General features: G+C 40.4%; 1 protein-coding gene and 1 long non-coding RNA gene across 2 annotated transcripts in view; one reads left to right on the top strand and one right to left on the bottom strand.

The window, feature by feature from the left end:
- The window catches only part of necab2 (N-terminal EF-hand calcium binding protein 2), a 141,160-nt gene that overhangs the window by 26,027 nt on the left and 95,203 nt on the right, over positions 1-19,930 (top strand). The window contains exons 3-5 of the mRNA XM_034142112.1: positions 13,110-13,218; positions 18,473-18,498; positions 18,841-18,938. Coding sequence (XP_033998003.1) covers positions 13,110-13,218; positions 18,473-18,498; positions 18,841-18,938 — 233 coding nt within the window. The remainder of the gene's footprint in view (positions 1-13,109; positions 13,219-18,472; positions 18,499-18,840; positions 18,939-19,930) is intronic.
- On the bottom strand, positions 15,015-17,256 carry LOC117491953. Its single transcript, XR_004556803.1, has 3 exons — positions 17,166-17,256; positions 16,843-16,891; positions 15,015-15,204 (listed from the first exon to the last, which is right to left on the bottom strand). It is a non-coding gene; the product is annotated as an uncharacterized LOC117491953 (long non-coding RNA).

Raw genomic sequence — 19,930 nt, forward strand, 5'->3', positions numbered from 1 at the left:
TTTCAGCTGACACTTTACATACATATATATTAGCAGCTCATAGAAATTGAGTTTCAACAACAGGCCGCATTTGCCTCATCTTCTGCCGATGATTGGACGTCTTGAGGCTAAAATGGTTGTTATGTGAAGACGTATTAAGTGGTGTAGAGGTGGCAGTACACACTATCTCATGATTTGATGACTCTATCAGGTTTATGAAAGGATTGATCGAAGTCACTGGGCAGGTTGACAAAGGATGGCTCTGCGGTAAATTTACAAAACACCTTTTAGCACCACGACTTACGCTTCACTTGCAAACTAAATGCCCCATCACAAGGTCCGATTGACTAAAAAGATTGCGTTAATTATATCGCAGCGCAACATTCCAATAGAGCATTGCAGCCGACCTTGGAATTACTTTTTTTTTGCTTTTTATTTCAATAGTCAATGTTGCAATATATTCTTGACTCAAGTATGCAGTATAATAGAAGAGGGGAATTAAAAACATTATTTAGGATATTGGTCTGACAAATTAATTTACATGTCCTGACCAATGAGGTGCAAAGGAATTTCTTGATACTTTAGGTAAGGAATTATTCGGGAGTTACTGTAGAAGAAGACGAAGACGAAGAAGACCCTTTTTCAATCCATAAGGAGAAAAACTAATTTCATTCGATTGAACTTAATATTGCAGTCTGTCAGGGCTGAAGAAAATCCATCTGGTATTTACACTTTGCATAATTTTCTTACCACCAACGGTCTAAATTTGCTAATAATTTCAGTGTAACTGCGTATGGCTATTTGCTCTGACCTTTGTGAATCAGACTGTTTTGGCAATGAGTCTCATTAGTATAGAAAAGGGCAAGAATTGTGCATCAAATGTTTGCATATTAAATCGTCTTCACCTTTAAGGCTCTAAATGTGTGTGTGTGTGTGTGTGTGTGTGTGTGTGTGTGTGTGTGTGTGTGTGTGTGTGTGTGTGTGTGTGTGTGTGTGTGTGTGTGTGTGTGTGTGTGTGTGTGTGTGTGTGGTGTGTGTGTGTGTGTGTGTGCGCGCGTGCGTGCGTGCGTGCGTGCGTGCGTGTGTCTTGTTAACTGTCTGCCTCGTGCCAGCTCATCCTCCTCCAGCACATCAGCTTTGCTCGCTGACAGAAAAGGAATAAAGGCAAACTTTGACCCTTCTCCTCCGCTCCGTTCTTCTCTTATCTTCACTTTTATGAGGATGCTGCTTTCCTTTGCAGAGAGAAAGTGAGACGGGGGAGGACTGGGTGGAAATATAATTGAAACATTTGAATCCCCTATGGAAATAAAAAGGGGTTTTTCATTAGTAGTTCTGTGTGAGGAAGGAGGGAGTGGATTGGTTGGATAGATGGAGGGAAGGATGAAGAAGAAGAGGACAACCAACACATTCTCATTCTGTTTTCTTTTCTTTCTGATTTATTCTCTCATTTCCTCTAACCATTTATTTTCTAACATTGAGTAAAACTTCCTCTCTCATTCCCTCTCCACTCTTAATCCTCTCTTTTTTCTTTACCTGTCAGAAGTTTCTACAGCCTTATTAATCATTCTGCGCAGGCCAGGACTCTAAGTACTGACAATGTAAATCCCTTTTTAAAATAAACTGCCATTCCAGCCTGGTAAATGTTAATGTTGTGGAGCACTTTGTCTCACACATCTAGATTGATTTTGGGGACGAGTCAGTCTGACTATAACCGGGTCGCAGACTGTTGACTGCAGCGGATAAAGAGAAGGCTGATGTTGTGAACGGAGCTCCCTGACCTGGAACATGTCGAGGATTGAGCTCCAGTGGGATTGGCTCAGCAGTTGATTCAATTTGCTCACAGCAACACCTAATACCACGTCCTGAGAGGGCCTTTTTTTTTTTTTTTTGGCGTGAGTTCAAAAGGTCAAGTCAAAAAGTCTACTAGACTAGTTACAAGAACATTTGAACCAATAATGACTTTACTTAATACTCAGCAGTTATGGATTTTGTTACATCTACTACTTTATTCATGCTCCGTAACTCCCCTCCGTCAAAGGTGTGTTTAGATAACTCCACAGCCTTGACACCGACACTACACATGTTCTGTATTTAAAAAAACTTGAATCTAAATTTAGGATAATGCTTCTCCATATCTGCTAGATGTGTAAATATGAACAGTTTCTGTAGTTTTTTCAGGTTTACCTAAAAAACAAGCAACATTTGTAATTGCTTTTACCATTGGCAGTTAGCAGCTAGCATAACATAGCCTAGCGGTGACTGAAAGCTAGAAATAGCACACATTAGGCTACTACGGGTTAAACAATCACATTGAGTCTTCTTATTACACGCAATATAACATCCCGAGCAACCAAAGGATCAAAAAACACTATTCATTCTAATCAATCTGTTGAGTTTTGGATGTGCTGTTTGATCAGGTCAAAAGTAAAGAAAATGGAACAGTTAGCCTGGTCATTTTGGTTGGTCCATGGCGACCTAACAAAATGATGAGCTGTAGTCCAACTAAGCCATACCCTGAGAGGTAAGGGCAGTAGCCTTGAAGACTGTCTGTGAGCTGAAAGACTGCAAACATTTTAGGAACCATTTTTTTTTCAAGTCAAGGGTAGAGTTTGGCATCATATTAAAATGTTCCATCCAGCAGCCCAACAACTGGTAATTGGCGATATATTTGCGCATGTATTATATCAACACAGTCTCACGGCATTTCGTGTTATAGTCACGAAATGAATCTATTGATTCGTGTTCACCAACACGATTTCGCCATTTTTTTCGTGTCACACAGAACGATTTTAAAAGCAATGTAAATAATAACAAATTAGAAGGAAAAAAAGATGACAAAAAATACAGATTTCAGTATTCTGAGGCTCTGAGCCCCATTTCTTTTCCTCGTGGACGGCAAAAAAACTCCCACATTATACAATTTAAAATAAAAGGGATAGGGTTAGGCTTAGGGTAAGATATTGAGTAAGAACATGTTTTTATGAACCACACAGCTTCTGGTATTCCAAGACCCGACCGGACAAAAAGACGTGTTGCAGGCACGAAACATACTACCAATAGAAATACATTGCATTTAAAATCGTTCTGTGTGAACACAAATCAATAGATTAAATTAATTTCGTGACTATAACACGAAATGCCGTGAGACTGGGTTGATTATATATATATATATGTTGGTTCCACAAGCTCTCTTAGCTTTTCTGTCTAAATAAAACAATTAACTAACAACATGTGAAGAAAGTATACATTGTCACACTGTTTTTGACTTATGTTCAAACAATCACCTGTTTTTGTTTGATCCAAGAGAAAGGTGTTTACAGCCAATCGCCAATTACCAATATTTTGGTCCAATTTCCCAAACATAGTCAGACTAGGTTACCATCACCATAAACAGTGCAAATGATTCCCCTAAAAGTCTCATCTCCTTCTAAAGAGCTTCATTGTAAATAAAGGACGATGCTTGTAATCAGACAAATCTGTCTATACATGAACACAATATGGAAACCATCCCTGGCTAGCTCGTTAATTTGCCGTGTCACCAGGGTGCCATGTGATAACATTAACAACAGAAGGTCGTGCAGAAATTACCTTGTTTAGTGCGCCAACGTTCTATTATCCGCCATTAAACACCATCACGATGAATTAAAAATGCGCCGTTGTGGGCAATGGTAGTCAATTACGGCCCCGGTGAAGGAGCATATCTAGCCCTAACAGGAACCATAAAACACAATTTGTGCAAACGAGGCCTCCCCAAAGGGCTTATTGAAGCAGGAGAGGCTGCCAATGGGTTTCAGACGGTAGGATTTGCGGCAAAGGCGAGCACCTGAATGCATCATCATCACAAGCGCACTGACACGCTGCTATTATCTGCCATCAACTAGGATTACTCATCATTAGGATAGACCCACACACACTCCTAAACTGTTCACATAAAGCACACACATCTTCTCAACGCCAATACACCCATTGTGCAGCCGCACTCCTTTAATAATAACATTATTATGTTCAGCCAGCAGATTGATGATGATTACATATCATTCCACTTTCCACTGAGACAGAAAATAGATAAGAGTGAATGATGAGCAACTACTGTGGCTCATCTTCTCATCCGTACAGACAGACATTATATTGTTTACACCGGGGAGCAATCTGTCACAGAGAGAGAGAGAGAGTCATATCCTTCTCATTAAGAGAAGTTATGAGGCACATCTCTGTTTTTATTAAAATCAACCAAGTAGCTTGTTAATTAACACAATAACACGTATTTGCAAAAAAGTGTACGTCGTTGGATGTAAAAGACCACAGTGACTGTTCGAAATGACTTATTGCAGCTAGTTAAATACAAATTGACCATTTTGTCCTATCAGGGCAAAAATATAATATAATGTTTTCCAATGGGTCCCAGGGATGGACATTGGAACAAGACATTGTAGAAATGTATTGAGTTTGTAAGCTTGTGTCCAGAGCCCAGAAGTAGAATCTTGGCTGAACTGTACTCTGCTGACCATTATTAAAAGTTTTTAGATTGATTTTCATTGGTTTTCTATTATTTCAGTACACCATAGAAACATCTATTTGTAGAGGCTTGGTCATTGCTTCAAATGGACTAATTTCAGTGGTTATCCATCCCAGTGAACACTTATTTAACTTCATCATTTTGTTCATTGATTTGTTAACACTGATATGTCACTCTTGTAAGTTGTGTTTTTTAAATTACCCTTTTAAGTGCAAGAAACCAAACAAATTTGCCTTATTCTTTTCAGTGTGGCCATTTTTGGTTAACACGGTTTGTTTGAAGCAATAACTAGAATCCAAAGGGCACAATGGCGGCCCATTATGTCCCGATCTGCCAGGGACCATTGTTGCATGTCATTCTATTTCTTTCTCTCCCTCCCATTATTCCCATTATTCAGCTCTCTCAATGTAATGGTAATAACTGCTTGATGTTTTACTCTGAGATGTAATGTTTAAAGGTCTCCAAATCATCAAAACTAAAATAGAGAGCAGCAGAATTGTATAAAGTCCTACATTTGTGATGAAAAATAAAGATTTAAGTCACAAATTCTCAAGAAAAAAAACCTCAGAATCGACATTACTTTGAAAAGTTGGATCAATTGTACCTCTCATCATAATCTTTCATAATTTATTTATATTTATTTAGTAAAAGTACACATTTCATCCTGGACATTTAAAAAGTGTGTGGGAAAGAAACTCTCTGGAGGGAACTTTGGGATTTTAGCCTTTGCAGACCATTTACATGCACAACAACCAATATAACACACTACAGGAGATCTGATGATGTTGTGTTAATCAGGAATAATGAGCAGCATTGTTTGTATCTGTGAATGAGAACATCTGTTCATCCCTAATCAGACTGTAAAGGCAAAAGTCTACTGATACTTTAATCCACTATCTTGCTCAAGGACACTTTTTATTGCCAACAAAAAGTTCCTGTCAACTGCACAGGACTCGTTGGTCAGAAAGTAAGACCATGCTGTTCCTTTTATTGTTAAACAATGCCTTTCGAGGTACCACATTTTTATAGCACATGTGTCTGTACATGTGCATGTTTGTGCGCGTTTGTGTGTGTATGTGTGTGTTCCAGGTGGTGTGCGGTGATGGATAGGGAGAAAGGACAGGAGCTGACAGCTCAGTGAGAATCACTCCTGTTCCTCATCTATCAGATAAAACAGCTCAATGGCAGCCTCTCTCACACACTTGCACACACACATACACATTCACACTTTCCACTTGGGCTGCTGTTAAGAACTATTTGAGCGATAAATTAGACAAAGAGGGAAATAACAGCTCATAGAACCAATCTGTAACTCTCACTGACAAAGCAGGTGATTATGCTGTAGAAGTTTAAAGATGGTAAACGGTAAATGTACTACATTTAAATAGTGCTTTTCCAGTCTTTATGGGCCCTCAAAGTGCTTTTGAATATATATTCATACAGAGGCAGAAGCTGCAACCTGCTTAGGGGAGACTCACATTCACACACATACACACACCATTTGCCATTGGGAATAACTTGGGGTCCAATATCTTGCCAAGGAAACATCGACATCTGATCTGCAGGGGATGGGAATCGAAACACTAACCTCTACCTTACAGCCATGATCACCCTAAAGAGAGAAAAAAACTAAAGAAAGTTAAATCAAGAGCATTGGAAGTTGTAATGTAAGCAAAAAAGGAAGATAATGAGACAGAAGATAAATCACTTTAAAAAAAAGGAGAAACAAAGAAATAGGGAATGAGGCAGAGCTGTATGTTTGTGTATGTGTGTTAATGGTGTGAACAGTGAAAAAGAGATGGTGATATCCTGAGCATGAAACGAGGGTCAATTCCCCTATTCTTGTTGCTATGACAACCCATCATCTAGCGCCCCAAAAATGATGATGAACAGCAAGGAAGAAAAAACATAGGAGAGCCACAGACAGGAGAGCCGCAGACAGGAACGCCAGAGCAAATAACTTCTTAAGAAACAAACATGATTAAAATTATGTAAAAAAACATGGAGACAGGCCGTTTCAGACGTGAAGCAGAGGAAAGGCACGCTCTGTGTCTTCTTCCTCAGTGCTCTGTGCAGGATGTGGAGCCCAGCAGGAAGAAGGAAGTGCTAATTGCTTCTCTTTAGACCTCATGGAGAAAAGAGAGTAGTTCGTGCAGTGGGTCCAGCACTCTGACCATACCCTCACTCTTTCTTTTTCTTGCCATCTCCACAAACCAAGCACTCAAGGTCTGTATTAGTGAATATCTTGCGTCCTATATCCTGACAACTCTTCCCTGGAGTGTTCACCCTGAAGCCTCTCATGCTATCCTGGTGGTACAGAAGACATGGCCTCCATCGGCGCCAGTCAAACAGAGGCTGATGCAGAAATGCTGGTATTATTTCGGAGCAGGGATTAGTTCTTTCTTCCAGTGGGGGGAAGGGGAAGCCTGGACTTTTTAATGGAGAAGTCTTGACTTGAGATTGGGCAACAATAAAACGGTCTGTGAAAGTGATGGCAACTGCTAATAATAATAATAAATTGTATTTATATAGCGCACTCTGACTCAAAGTCGCTTTACAATATCATCAGGCATCAGCTTGGTGAGTTTGCTGAGGGTGAATTGGAGCCGATGATGAGGAGTTCTGTTTATTGCTGTTCAGTTTGAGGAGATTGTGTTGCATCCAACTTTGTTTTGATGTCAGACAGGAGTCAATGTGGGTGAGGGGCGGGTTGTGGAGGGATTTGGTGCTGAGGTAGATCTGGGTGTCATCGGCATAGCAGTGGATGTGGCAGAGTATCTGATCAAGGGGGATAATGTAAATGATGAAAAGAAGGGGGCCGAGTACTGATCCTTGGGGAACGCCTTGGTTGACTGGGGCTGTGGCAGAGGAGTCGTTGTTGAGGGAGATGAAGTGGGATCGGTTGGACTGGAGCCACCTGAGTGCAGTATCTTCAGTACGGATGTCCTTGAGTCGGGTGAGCAGGATGTTGTGGCTCAGGATATTGAAGGCGAGACATAGAGGTCTCTTTTTGGACCCGATCTAAACACATTGAACCCATGGGCATATTTAACATGTCTTTAAAGAACCCAATGAAAAAAGACCCTAAGAAAGTCAAAAATATATCAGAAGATAACAAGACCTGATCCAAAATTTAAAAATGTATCAGCTATCGATAACCTTTGTTTTATTGACCTTTTTCGGATAATTGGGCTCCCGGCAAAACCCTCCAGAACTTCTGAGTTTCACAGAAACAAGCTGAGCAACACGGCTCGCAGGTCCATTGTTCTGTCATTTGTCCTCTGAGAACCTTTGGAGGAACACTGATTTGATTTGTTTTGGACTGGATTTGGACTCTGATCTATTTGTTTTGGAGAGGAGGATATCCTTCTGAGGATAATTTGGCGGAGGAAACTGAATAGAATGAAGGCAATGGTGCTGAAGACAAGAACTCCCTTGATCCCTTGCAACTTCAAATGGCCACCAAACTCTGTCTTCTTTAATCGTTTTGATAGAAAGACCCCCAGTGGCAGATAATTAGGTCTTTAAAACAATGCAAACGGCTTGACTTGTTTATCACAAAGTGATCTGATTGGGTAGTAACATTAGATAAGTGTATTTTGTTCATTTGCATAAAGAAATTCCATTTGAACTAGTTCCATTTTTCTGTCTGAATGTCATATCAGCTTAGTATCTTTACTTACAGAAAGAGGTAAACACAGAGTGAAAGATCAGAGCAAAGATAGGTACAGTCTTTTTTATGCCGGTTGGTGGCTCTGTAAAGAAACTTAATCAGCAAAAGGCAAGAAACCTTTCATGTTTACAAAGGTCAATCGAATTTGAAAAACTCTCTTGAATCAATGCAGCCTGAAAATGACGAGGTGCGTTGGTGGCATTTTTAGCACCTGTAATTTGGGACACTACAAAAGTCCTTACAAAATGATCGCATTTCCCATGATTGGCTAACCGGAAAAGATTTTAGCTCCTTGATTTCCTGTGTGATATTTTCAAAATGAAGAGCTTTGATTAAGGAAAAGGTCTGAAAATGCCACGCAGTTTATGACTCCTTCCCTGGGCGTTATAATGACATGGCATTACAAGAAAATAAAGAGGCTTCATTCATTCTGTGTGTGATGGAGGAGAGGATTTGTTTTTGCTTTACCCAAACAAGTCTAAATAAACTGTTCTGTGAAGCGTGTGATTATTCATTCATTCATTTAGGATATAATCAGACAATTGCACCCCACTGATAGTATCCAGTTTCTGAAGTAACATTTCTATTTGTGATCTAATTCTTATTCTATTACTCAATCCCCAGCTGTAAAGCAGATAGGAATTACTTGTGAAACAAATTTGCATGAGTATATTAAAGGGTACCAAAAATGCAGAAGGCTGTATAACAATAGACTATCCTTAAAAGTGGGTGTATATATAAGGACCATCTATTTTATCTTTAAAGAGGTAGGAGTCACATAGTACTCTTAGGAAAACAGAGAAAAGACAAAGACAGTCAGCAGCTTCTCAAAAGAAATGCATCATTGCAAACAGGGAATGGAATATATCCGAGGATGCCTTCACAATCAGAACTGCACCGGGCCGTGTTGTTCAATGGTAGGAAAAGGTTTCAGCAATAAATTACTTTTCGGTTTGAGGCTCTGAAATAGATACATTTCGCCATCACTTTGGGATGTGTGGGATAACTTGGTTTGGAAACAGTTAGACATTTTGGGAATTACACTTTTTTGTTTTCATGTTGAGACTGATACCATTGTCAAGTTTGTAGGGTAAATCTGAAATGTAGAAAGCAGCTGTTAGCTTTGCTTAGCACAAAGACTGGAAACAGGAAATCAGCTGCCTAAAGGTTAAACAAATCTTCCTGCCAAAACCTTAAATGTCACTACTGATTATGTTTTACCACTTTCAAAATCGGTACTATGCCAAAGTGTCATCTTCCCACTTTGTTCTAGTAAGATAAATACAATAATAAGTCATCTTTAGGGGTGCTAGAAAGTGGACTTTGTTACGTTTGGACAGAGCCAGGCTTGCTGCTTTCCTCTGTTAATGTTTTTGTTGCTAAGCTAAGGTGGTTTATGCTGGCTGTGGCTTCACATGTAGGCTTATCTCACCTCACTCTCTGCACATTTCCCCTTTTTCTTCAGACGGTATAATGTTATTTGTGATAAATGATCAAAGTTGTGGGATGGAAGTGTGGCAAATAATGGTAAACTAGTTCAAACTCATCTAGCCTGCAGTACTTTAGTAACTATACTTAAATTCCACCACTGTGTAACTGTGAACTTTAACATCACCTACACAACTCACCCCAAGCTGGAAATTAAGAACTACCAGGAATCAGTTGTAATGCTTGATGATTCCCTGCCTGCTGTTTTAGAGGACATTTTTGATTTTGGGTCATTTCCTCAGCCTCAAAATGATTTCTCTCTCCATGGCCAATTTTGGACAGTAAGATAATGGTAATTTCAGCAAATAGGGCAAATTTAAAGTGTCCCATTCGGCAGAGCCAGGATGCTTTTGGCAGTTGCATCACCTCCCTTGTTGCCAATTTATGAGGTTAGGGAGGAGAGTGGTTGTCGAGGTTGTTTTGCTTTATTTATAATGGGGGTTTTCTTAAAGGAGTCCCAGGGTGAAATGGTGGCTGGAAAACCAGGATTCGGTGATAGGAAGCAGCATACATGTTCTGTGGATGCTGTTCAGTACTTGTAGGTAAATGCAAAGATATGATAAACAGGCAAAACATTTGAGCATTTGAGTATTATAGCAAAGGTCAGGAATAATAGAAGCTTTTTTTATGTATCATTTTGTATAATTTCATAATAAGAAAAATGGGGTTGGCTATAGCTTTGCTTTGCTTGAGTGGTTAGTGTGTGTGTTTCTGGTGTGTAAGTGGAGAATTCCTAAGAGGGTCCAACAGGGCTAGTTGGTTGCACACAGTAAATTGGGTCACTGCTGAATTAAACACCAGTGCCTCTGCTTTCAGTGCTGCTTCACTGCTGCACCACAGAAGGGCAGGTTAGAAATAGTCATGGCTTTAGAGTCCAAATAAACAGTCAAGCTTGGTCGGACAGAGAAAGTGGGACAGGTGCTATGAACAGAAGAAGTGGCTTTTCAGAGGTCCTCATCAAACAAGCATGCCTTCTGTCGAGGAAAGGTTATGCCAAGCGTTGTTTCTTACCCGGCTTCTTTGTTTGCATCATGGCACAACATCGGAGAGTCAGCTTCCACTTTGGGTTTCTATAACAGGAACCAGAAAAAAGAAGGGATGAAATTGTGAGACAAATAGGCAGACAATATAAAGTAGGGAGGAGATGAAAGCTAAAAAAGTATGGCTGGCAGTGATTTGGGAGTTCCTGAAAGTTTTTTGACAGTGTGTTGAAAAGCATCTGAAGCCTTTTCTCCTAAGTGGTCAAACTTGAGGCAAAATAAAGAAAAAAATGAGACAAGAAATAGCAATAAAGGAAAGAAAGATGTAAGAAATTATTGAAAGGATTTCTTTTTGGCAATCCGTTAACACACATGCTTGCCTTATCCTGTCATTGAGAAAAAAGCAAAAGGGAATCGATAAGGCGGACTTAAGAGCAGCACATTTCAACTCAACCCTTTGTAAAGCTGTTGTCATCCTGTCCCTGTGGTTTACTGTGGTCCCAGAGCTCAACCTTCGGCATCCAGTCAGCCACACTCAAGGACAAAAACACTTTGAGGGCAAGGGAATTAATATTTGATATCTAGCTCTGCATCATGTGGTGAGACAGACAGTCAGGCATACTAGCAAGCAGATGCAGGATGCGTAAAAGCCATGAGTAGCCACTCCCAACTGCAGCGCCACCACTATACCACAGAAAGCTCATATTGCATTGGTTGGTTTTTGCTAGATTGGTACAAAATAAGTGCTCAGCGGTATTGGTCTATGCAGAATAAAAACCAATGATTAATTGAGTCACACCTCATGTGCGGTCATCCCAAGGTCCTACTGTATGGTCCAACAGCACTGTGGAAGTAGTTTCAGTTGAATGGGAGACAAAACTTCACCCAAGTAGTTAGGTTGCCTAAACTTTGAAAAGAGTGAAGCTTTAAAAATAATGTGGATTTGTTTTTTGTTCAAAATTTTACTTTTTATTTCGCTTTTTCAATGTGCTAGAACGGGTTGTTTTTACGTTTAAGTTTTTTAATTGTACAGCATTGTAGGTTCAGATTCTATGGCTATTCGGATTCAGAGGCTGACTTCGAAAATGGGTGGACACATGCTGAGCGAAAAAAGTCTATTTCGGGGGAAACTTGGTGGATGAGTGGTTCAAAAGGCATCAAGGCTTTACCACTAAACCCAGGAGACTATAAAAGGGCCTATAATGGCTTCAAATTAGAAAAGATGCATATGCCTCACTAAAGACTTTAAAACGTTTCTGACCTTCTGAGTAACACCCTCTGAAAATCTTGTTTTGGCTAACCTGTGTACTTGATGTAGAAGTATTCAAAAACACTTGACGTGACATTGACAAAATCCAACAGAGAACTGTGAACCAGAGACGGCAGGAATCAATACACCAGGAGGGGATTTTATGTGAACAATAGCGTCAAAAGAAGATAGTGTTTTTAGTTCAGCAGCTTGCATAGGACTGTGTCAAAATACTGTAGGGTGGTAGTACACAAGTCAACGTAAAAGTAGCAGGAATTCAGTATTATAACATGAGCTTGTTGGTTATCGATGTTTCCCAAAAGCCTTTGAAACATAATCGGCATTGTGGGCTTCCCAAAGTGCAGAGGCAGTCAGACAGCAGGGATGCAGCTAAAGGTTCGCAGCAGACTAAAGCGCATGGCGGATTGATTTCACAGCAGCTTGAGAAAGCACTGAAGGCTAGGATCACACTGAGCATGTGTGTGTGTGTGATGGTGGAAACATGCTACAGCAAAAAACAAATACAAAATTGGGTAACTACAGAGAAACATGATTCATTTCAAATACAAACTGTGTATTAGATCATGTCCTGTGGTTAGCTTCTTTGGAGGGGATGACTGTAATTTATTCGAAGAAACCATGGTAAAACAGGGTAAAGACTCATTTCTCAAGGCTTCAATGTGACTTATTCAATAGGCTGCATGGTTTAAAGGTCTGAAAAAATGATCTGTTACATGAAGCAAGGTGAAAGTTGGATGTATTTCCTTACAGTTGTGACTTATTCAGTAAAGGTTTGAGTAAAATGGTAGATGGACTAATGCAGAAATAAACGCAGTTACATTTGATATTAGACGAAGGCATGGGTCACTGTCGATGGATGTGTCTATGGTCTCCAAACCCCCTTTAGAGGAAACCACACCACTTACGCATCGAAGTTAAGGTCGATTACAGTATATAGGAAAACAAATGTTATCAACTCTGGGTATTCCAATCCAGCTATGACTGAGTCCAATCTGAAAGAGTTTTTCATTACTAGCGGCATAATCACAACAATAAATGACGTTTCTAGTTGCTTGAACTGACAGTTTCCCTATAATATTATGGTTTAATATTACATTTTTTGGGATGAAGAATTGTCAAGATCTTCAATGGAACGTGGGTCTCATTAGGAGGATGCTGCCTACTACAAATCATTCAACATGTATGTGTTCGTGTCTCCTGCAGATGATGGAAAACTTTCTCTGGATGAGTTTCAAGCTTTCTTCTCCGACGGCACGCTGAACGAGGAAGAGCTGGAGAAGTTGTTTCACAGCATTGACTCTGACAACACCAGGTCAGCACTACTCTACCGCTACTGTGTGTGTGTGTGTGTGTGTGTGTGTGTGTGTGTGTGTGTGTGTGTGTGTGTGTGTGTGTGTGTGTGTGTGTGTGTGTGTGTCTATCTGTCTGTCTACTCTACAGCATGCAAAATGGCTGTGAAGCAGCATGAAATAAATCTGCATACAGTATTTGTTCATGTATGTGTGTAGATATGTGTGTTCACCGTGCCTTTTGTTGTTGATCACGTATCTCTATCAATAATGAAAAAGAGAGGAGATGCACGCAACTGCTTTCCTGCTGCACTGCAGTATCCTTCTTTTTCAATTTTGTGTGTGAGCACGCTTATGTAAAATATGTGTCACTTATTTTGCAGCCAGAACATGTCACTCTTTTTATGGAGATCATCTTGTACATATATATAAAGATGACAAAAATAAAGACAGAGATTAACAATAAGAGGAAGTATTAAAAGAAGAGTGAACAGTGGGAAAAGTCAGAGTTATCTGTTTTAACATCTTTCACCTTTTCATCCTCTTTCTAAACCATTTGCATTAGTCATCCTGAATCTACAGGACATAAGCCTCTCTAAAGTACGTCTACTGTTTTGATTAGCTCTCATTGAGTCGATGTATTGACATTTAATAATCAGCCAATCGGCTCATCCAGCCTGCAATCAGGATAAGTGTGCTTACACAATGGGATCTCGGCAATCAGAAAACTGGCTCAGTTAATTTACAAAACCTTGGAAACAGGAAACCAAGCAGAACAAAAGCTGACCTTTATAGAATCGAATTAGGCACAACATATAAATCCTCCAGCAGGCTACGGCAGGTTATTTTTAAATCAGTGCAGCAATTGGACCATGCAACCGCCAACATCTCTCCGACGTCAGCCATCTTTGGGATGGTTGCGCCTTATAAATCGTATTCACTGCAGTGCATGCATTTAGAAAAGTTTCTACTCATTACAGTTAAGTAGACTTGGCAGCAGCATGCCAGGGCTCAGCACTATCATGTGACAGCAGATAAGGTTATTGATTGGTTCAAGTAAAAGAAGAAATGGCAGTGTAAGGGTTTCCTGTTGGAGCAGGAAGTTGATGGATGGAGAAGAGGGATGGAGCAGGCAGAGAATGAGCGCTGTCCTGCCTCAAGTCATTTGTCTTCTCTGTTTCTGTCACTCTTTGTTCTTTTTCTTTCTTTTCCTGTCACACTGCCCAGCTCTTCCTGTTTCCCTACACCATCCTTCTCGATCAATCTTAACACTTTCTCTAGGGTCTCCCTTTCAGGCTTCCAATCCTCCCATAGCATCTATTTCTTACTTTTATTTTCCTTAGGAGGAAAAGTCTAACCCATTTTCTACCCAGCATTGCTTCTGTACATTAAATAGCTTCTTATCCCATAGGTTTTACATCAAAGTGTTACAAAAACTTCATGTAACCTTTGATAGAGTTAAAAAAGAAACTGTTATCATTAAAGAGGAACTTGAGGGATTTAGTAAAGCACTTCCATGTAGTTGATGGAATTAGACACATTTAAATTTTAAGAATTTTCTTGATGATCTAGCATATAACCAGTAGCAAAAGTAAGATGTAGCATGTTAGCAGCACCTTAGCAGCAGCAGCAGCTTCTTTGCTCCGTCTATGTTCAGGCACAGTAATAAGCGTACGTCATAAGCATAGAGTAGTACTCCTTATCAAAAGTAAACTGAACTAATAAAAGCCTTTTTAATATTGTTACGCCCCACCTTTAAAATGGCCCTATGGGGCTAACAAGATTCCACCACTGACCCAAATAGAACACGAAAGACACCTTTAAAATCATCAAATCCATAAGATTTATTATAACACATCAAAGGTTTAATTATCCATCCTAGGATGAGAGGCAGAAACACAGCAGTCCCCACACCAGAGGCCTCCCCTTCTGCTGCTGCACTGGAGCTTTTAAGCACTTCCTTCCCCAGGTGCACCTCGTCTGAACCTCGTTACAGCAATGCAGCACACCTGGGTAGAGGAACCAAAGGGAAAAAGAAACAGGGAATACATACAGCCGTAACACCTCCACCCTTAAAACAATGAATAAATAGAAAACTAACACCATACTATTCTATTCATTGAAATGAATGTGGAATTTCAGTGACTTTTATCAAGGCTGTATGCAAGGCAGCTAATACACTTAAGCACACCAGACTTAATATATCAATATATGAATGCATTAGATCAGACAACAGATTAAGGACTGCTGACAAAAGGTGTCAACCTGGGTCAAATGTGGAACAACAAGATATTTTCAAACTCTAAAACAGGGCCAACTAAGATGGTGCCACACAGAATGAGCAGCAACCACACAAGTAGCCAAATCAATGAAACAAAATGGCTACCACCATGAGATGACAAACAAACTAAAAAACCAAACCAAGTTACTGCGTTTACAAACACACAAACCGTAACAGACATGTCCAACACAATGTGGAGTGCAACAGCCACAGACCTAAAGGATCACCACAAGTAGACCAACTACAAAGTTGCTGCCATTCACTAATAGCAACACTATGATACAACAAGAGTGAACTGCCACTACCACAACACAAAAATGGACACCATGTGATCTTCCAACCACATGCACAAGTTACTGTGATGGATGCAGGAAACCAGCAACACAAGCTCACTTGACGAACCGGCATGAGCACACTAAACTACTAAACAAGCTCACTTGACGAAGCGGTATGAGCACACCAAACGACTAAACAAGCTCACTTGACGAAGCGGTATGAGCACACTAAACGACTAAACAAGCTCACTTGACGAAGCGGTATGAGCACACCAAACGACTAAACAAGCTCACTTGACGAAGCGGTATGAGCACACCAAACGACTAAACAAGCTCACTTGACGAAGCGGTATGAGCACACCAAACGACTAAACAAGCTCACTTGACGAAGCGGTATGAGCAGACCAAACTACTAATTTGCTACAATTAAATACATGACAGCAACAACACACAAGTGACCACCAACAAGTGGACTGCAACAACCACAACACACATGGTCACACTGTAGTAAACTACACACAAATGTTGCCTACTTACACCTAAGCAGCAACCCGAAATTGACCCAACTAATGTGGACTGCAGATACCACCACCTAAAAAGTCACATACCACAAGTTACTGAACGTGCATTTATTATAGCTCCACAGAGTGGCCAAATGAAAAGTAGAGTCAAAAGTTGCTGTGCAAAAACTGGGAAAACAAGCAGTAGTGAGGCACCCCAACCCTGAGCTGTTGATGGAGATGGCTAACTAACCTAGCTAGTCTTCAGTGGCTTGCCGAGCTCGAGGCGACTTTAAACGCTGAACTCAGTGCATCACCGAAGACCATAGATATAGCCTAAAGCAATACACTGAAGCGTACCCCCACTCAGGATTACCACCAAAAATAAGAAAGGTAAAACAAAAAAAGTGGCAAGATCTTCAAACCTGCCCGGTGACTAACTAGTCAGGATGCTCAACACTGAAATTGCAAGCTGGTGAAACAATTAAATGCCCAACTAAACAGCAACAACCACACATTAACTCAAACAAAAATCTCTCCACAAAGCAAACGGCCACTAGATACAGACAAATGCTAATAAATTGACCTCACCTCATGGACATTCAATCCCGGACGAGCCCCCATGTATGTTACGTCCCAACTAGGGGAAGAAGAAAGCAACATACACCAGTTGGAATTGGTAATAATTATTTTAATGTATAACAGGTAGAACAAAATGGAAGGCATGCAGCCTGAACAAACAAAAAGGCCAAAAGGGCACCGATTTAACTAAGGAGCAAACAAAAGGAGGACTCTAACTAAAGGACCCTGATTAAACCCTAGGAATAGAGGTTTACAAACAAAACAAACTAACAAAAGGAGACTGCAAGAAAACACAGCTATCTTTGAGGACAACAGTTCAGCGTAATACTAACCTAATCTAAACACCACTAATCACAATAACAACGACCACGCGAGGTACACAGTTAACAACGGTAAGCAAGTAGCGAGAGGCGTCTGTTCACACACAACAGAGCCTCCCGAATGATCATAGTCCACGGCCTTTGTAATCCTCCCCCGGAAGGTGTGCGCCGGATGTGTGCTGGGATTGGTCCACGTTGATCCAATCACCTCTTCGGAAGCGAGGGCGGAACAGCCAATGACATCACGGGAACCGCACAGCTCATTTGCATAGACACAGACAGAGTTAATAGGACCGGGGAGACGGCGGCCGTAACAAATATGAAAAAAGCAACAAACATATAAACAATTACTTTTAGGCATAATAAATACTGTTTATGACCCAAAAATGGCCTGTTTTACTTGCAACAGCATAATCAGTGGTTTACTTCCAGTGTTGTTTTTCTGCATCTGGATCTACCATTTGGATGATAAAAATGTGCCATTCTTATTTTACTATCTAAATGTTGGCACAGTAACAACCCTGACAAGCCTCCCAGAATGCAGCATTGTGCGTATACCTTATCTAATTAGTAAACGAAAATAAATGTAATGTTGGGTAAAACTACACATTTAGTGGATATATTTAAAGCCCATCTGTCACAGTGCAGGATAAGGATTTATTCTGTAAAATTGGAAAATAAGACGTCTCACAAGTCTGATTCAATCCAAACAGAGCTCTTCTATGGCCTTTTTCCGATATAAAAAATATCAATTAAGAATTTATTTTGAAACCCCAGTTAATGTGCTGTTTTTTTTAACATTCCCTTTAATTGTAACATTTACAAAACACGTATTTATAATTGAGATGAACAGATGGAGTCTTTCTGCCTGGCTCCTCCTCTGTCCCAGGTCTCCCATCATTAGTTACACCTTACGGCACTCTTTTGGCTGGTTTCTCTCTCTACTCTCACTTCTTCTTTTTCTTTGCCTCCATCCCATCCTCTTCTCCTCTTCTCTGTTTCTCCTGGTAAGTCAACCAGGGGAAGTCTTCCTTACACCGGTGAAGAATTCCCTGCCAAATGAGTCCCCTCTCAGTGAACAGAGCATGAATGATGGCAGCGGATTGTTTCAGACTCCTGTCAGAGAGTCTTGTTAGTTTGCTCCATGTCTGCCAGATTCAAGCTCTGTGTCTGTGTGTGTGTATTGAGAAAGATAGTTATTGAGACTGCATGCAAAAAGCCTTTCCTCTGTTTCTGAACCTGCTCTTCTCCTTCCCTTCCTTCCTTCCTACTTTTCCTTCCTTCGCTCCCTCTGCTGCTCCTCTGCTATGCTGCGATAGTAATGTTGACACTAAGGAACTCTGTGGTAAGTGGACTGCCGACACACACACACACACACACACACACACACACACACACACACACACACACACACACACACACACACACACACACACACACACACACACACACACACACACACACACACACACACACACACACACACACTTCCCTGCCGCTGGCCTCATTCTCTCTGTTATCTATTGTTAAAAAGTACTCCAGCTCGGCTGTAATGCAATTATTTTCTTTAAAATATATGGTATTAATTCAGCCACTTTCATTTAACCACTGTGAAATAATGTTGGGACTAAAAATGTTGTATAAATCTTGTGCCAATTTGCTTGTGCGTGAATGTGTGTGTGTACAGACTACTTTGCCAAGCACATGGGCGACTATGAGGGGGTGCTGGCCTCGCTGGAAACACTCAACCTCTCCATCCTCAAAGCCATGGACTTCACTAAAAAGGTAAGAGTTAGTGTGTGTGTGTGTGTGTGTGTGTGTGTGTGTGTGTGTGTGTGTGTGTGTGTGTGTGTGTGTGTGTGTGTGTGTGTGTGTGCGTGTGTGCGTGTGTGCATGTGTGTGTGTGTGTGTTGCAGCATGACAGCTAGTGAAAGCTTTTATTTTACACTTGCCCTTCGATATCTTTTTACTTCCACTGCCTCCAAAGATCAGTCCAAACATCTTCTGAAGACATTGAGTCATACTAATTGGATTACAGTTTAATTAAGAACACAGAGGTGATTTCACAAAGTGGTTGCACAACTTTTAAACCAGTTAAATCTGCACTAAAAAGACAAAAAGAAGCCGTTACATTCTCAAAGCACTTCATGGTTGAATTGAAATCCTACTGTAACTGCCCCTTCCCTAGTGTCTCAAAGCTCCTACCTATTTTCAAGTATTTTTAAAAGTCATTTTGCATACATTTGGCGCAAGATTAGCCCCTTATTAGGCAAATTCTACACTTTGCAAAAACAGTCCAATTCACAAAGATCTGTGATAATAGCAGTAAGTAAAATGATTTGCACCAAGAAGAGTTGGTGGTAACAAATGTGCTTTGGGCGACTGTGGCTGAGAGGGAGTGCGGTCTTCTTTCAACCAGAAGGTTGTTGGTTCGATCCCAGTCAACATCTCGATGTATCACCTTAAACAGGGCAGATATTATGTGAATGTACCCAAATTATGATTCATTCACGAGCGGCTGCAATACGTTTTTTGTTAATTCGCGCCTAAGTATATCAAATTGAGAAAGAGTCTGCAATATACTTTTAATATATACAAAATAGTGTTTTATTATTTTATTCTAAGCTTCTTACCTTAACAGACACATTTATGTTTGGCTCTATTAAATCCATTCAAATGTACAGATGTGGAAGCAGTGTGCTGTGCTCACATTTGACCCCCCCAAACACACAGCGCCATGTACATTGGCCCTTCCTCATAGATCAGGTGTAATGATG

This window comes from Trematomus bernacchii, unplaced genomic scaffold (genome assembly GCF_902827165.1).
Source record: "Trematomus bernacchii unplaced genomic scaffold, fTreBer1.1, whole genome shotgun sequence".
NCBI lineage: Eukaryota > Metazoa > Chordata > Actinopteri > Perciformes > Nototheniidae > Trematomus > Trematomus bernacchii.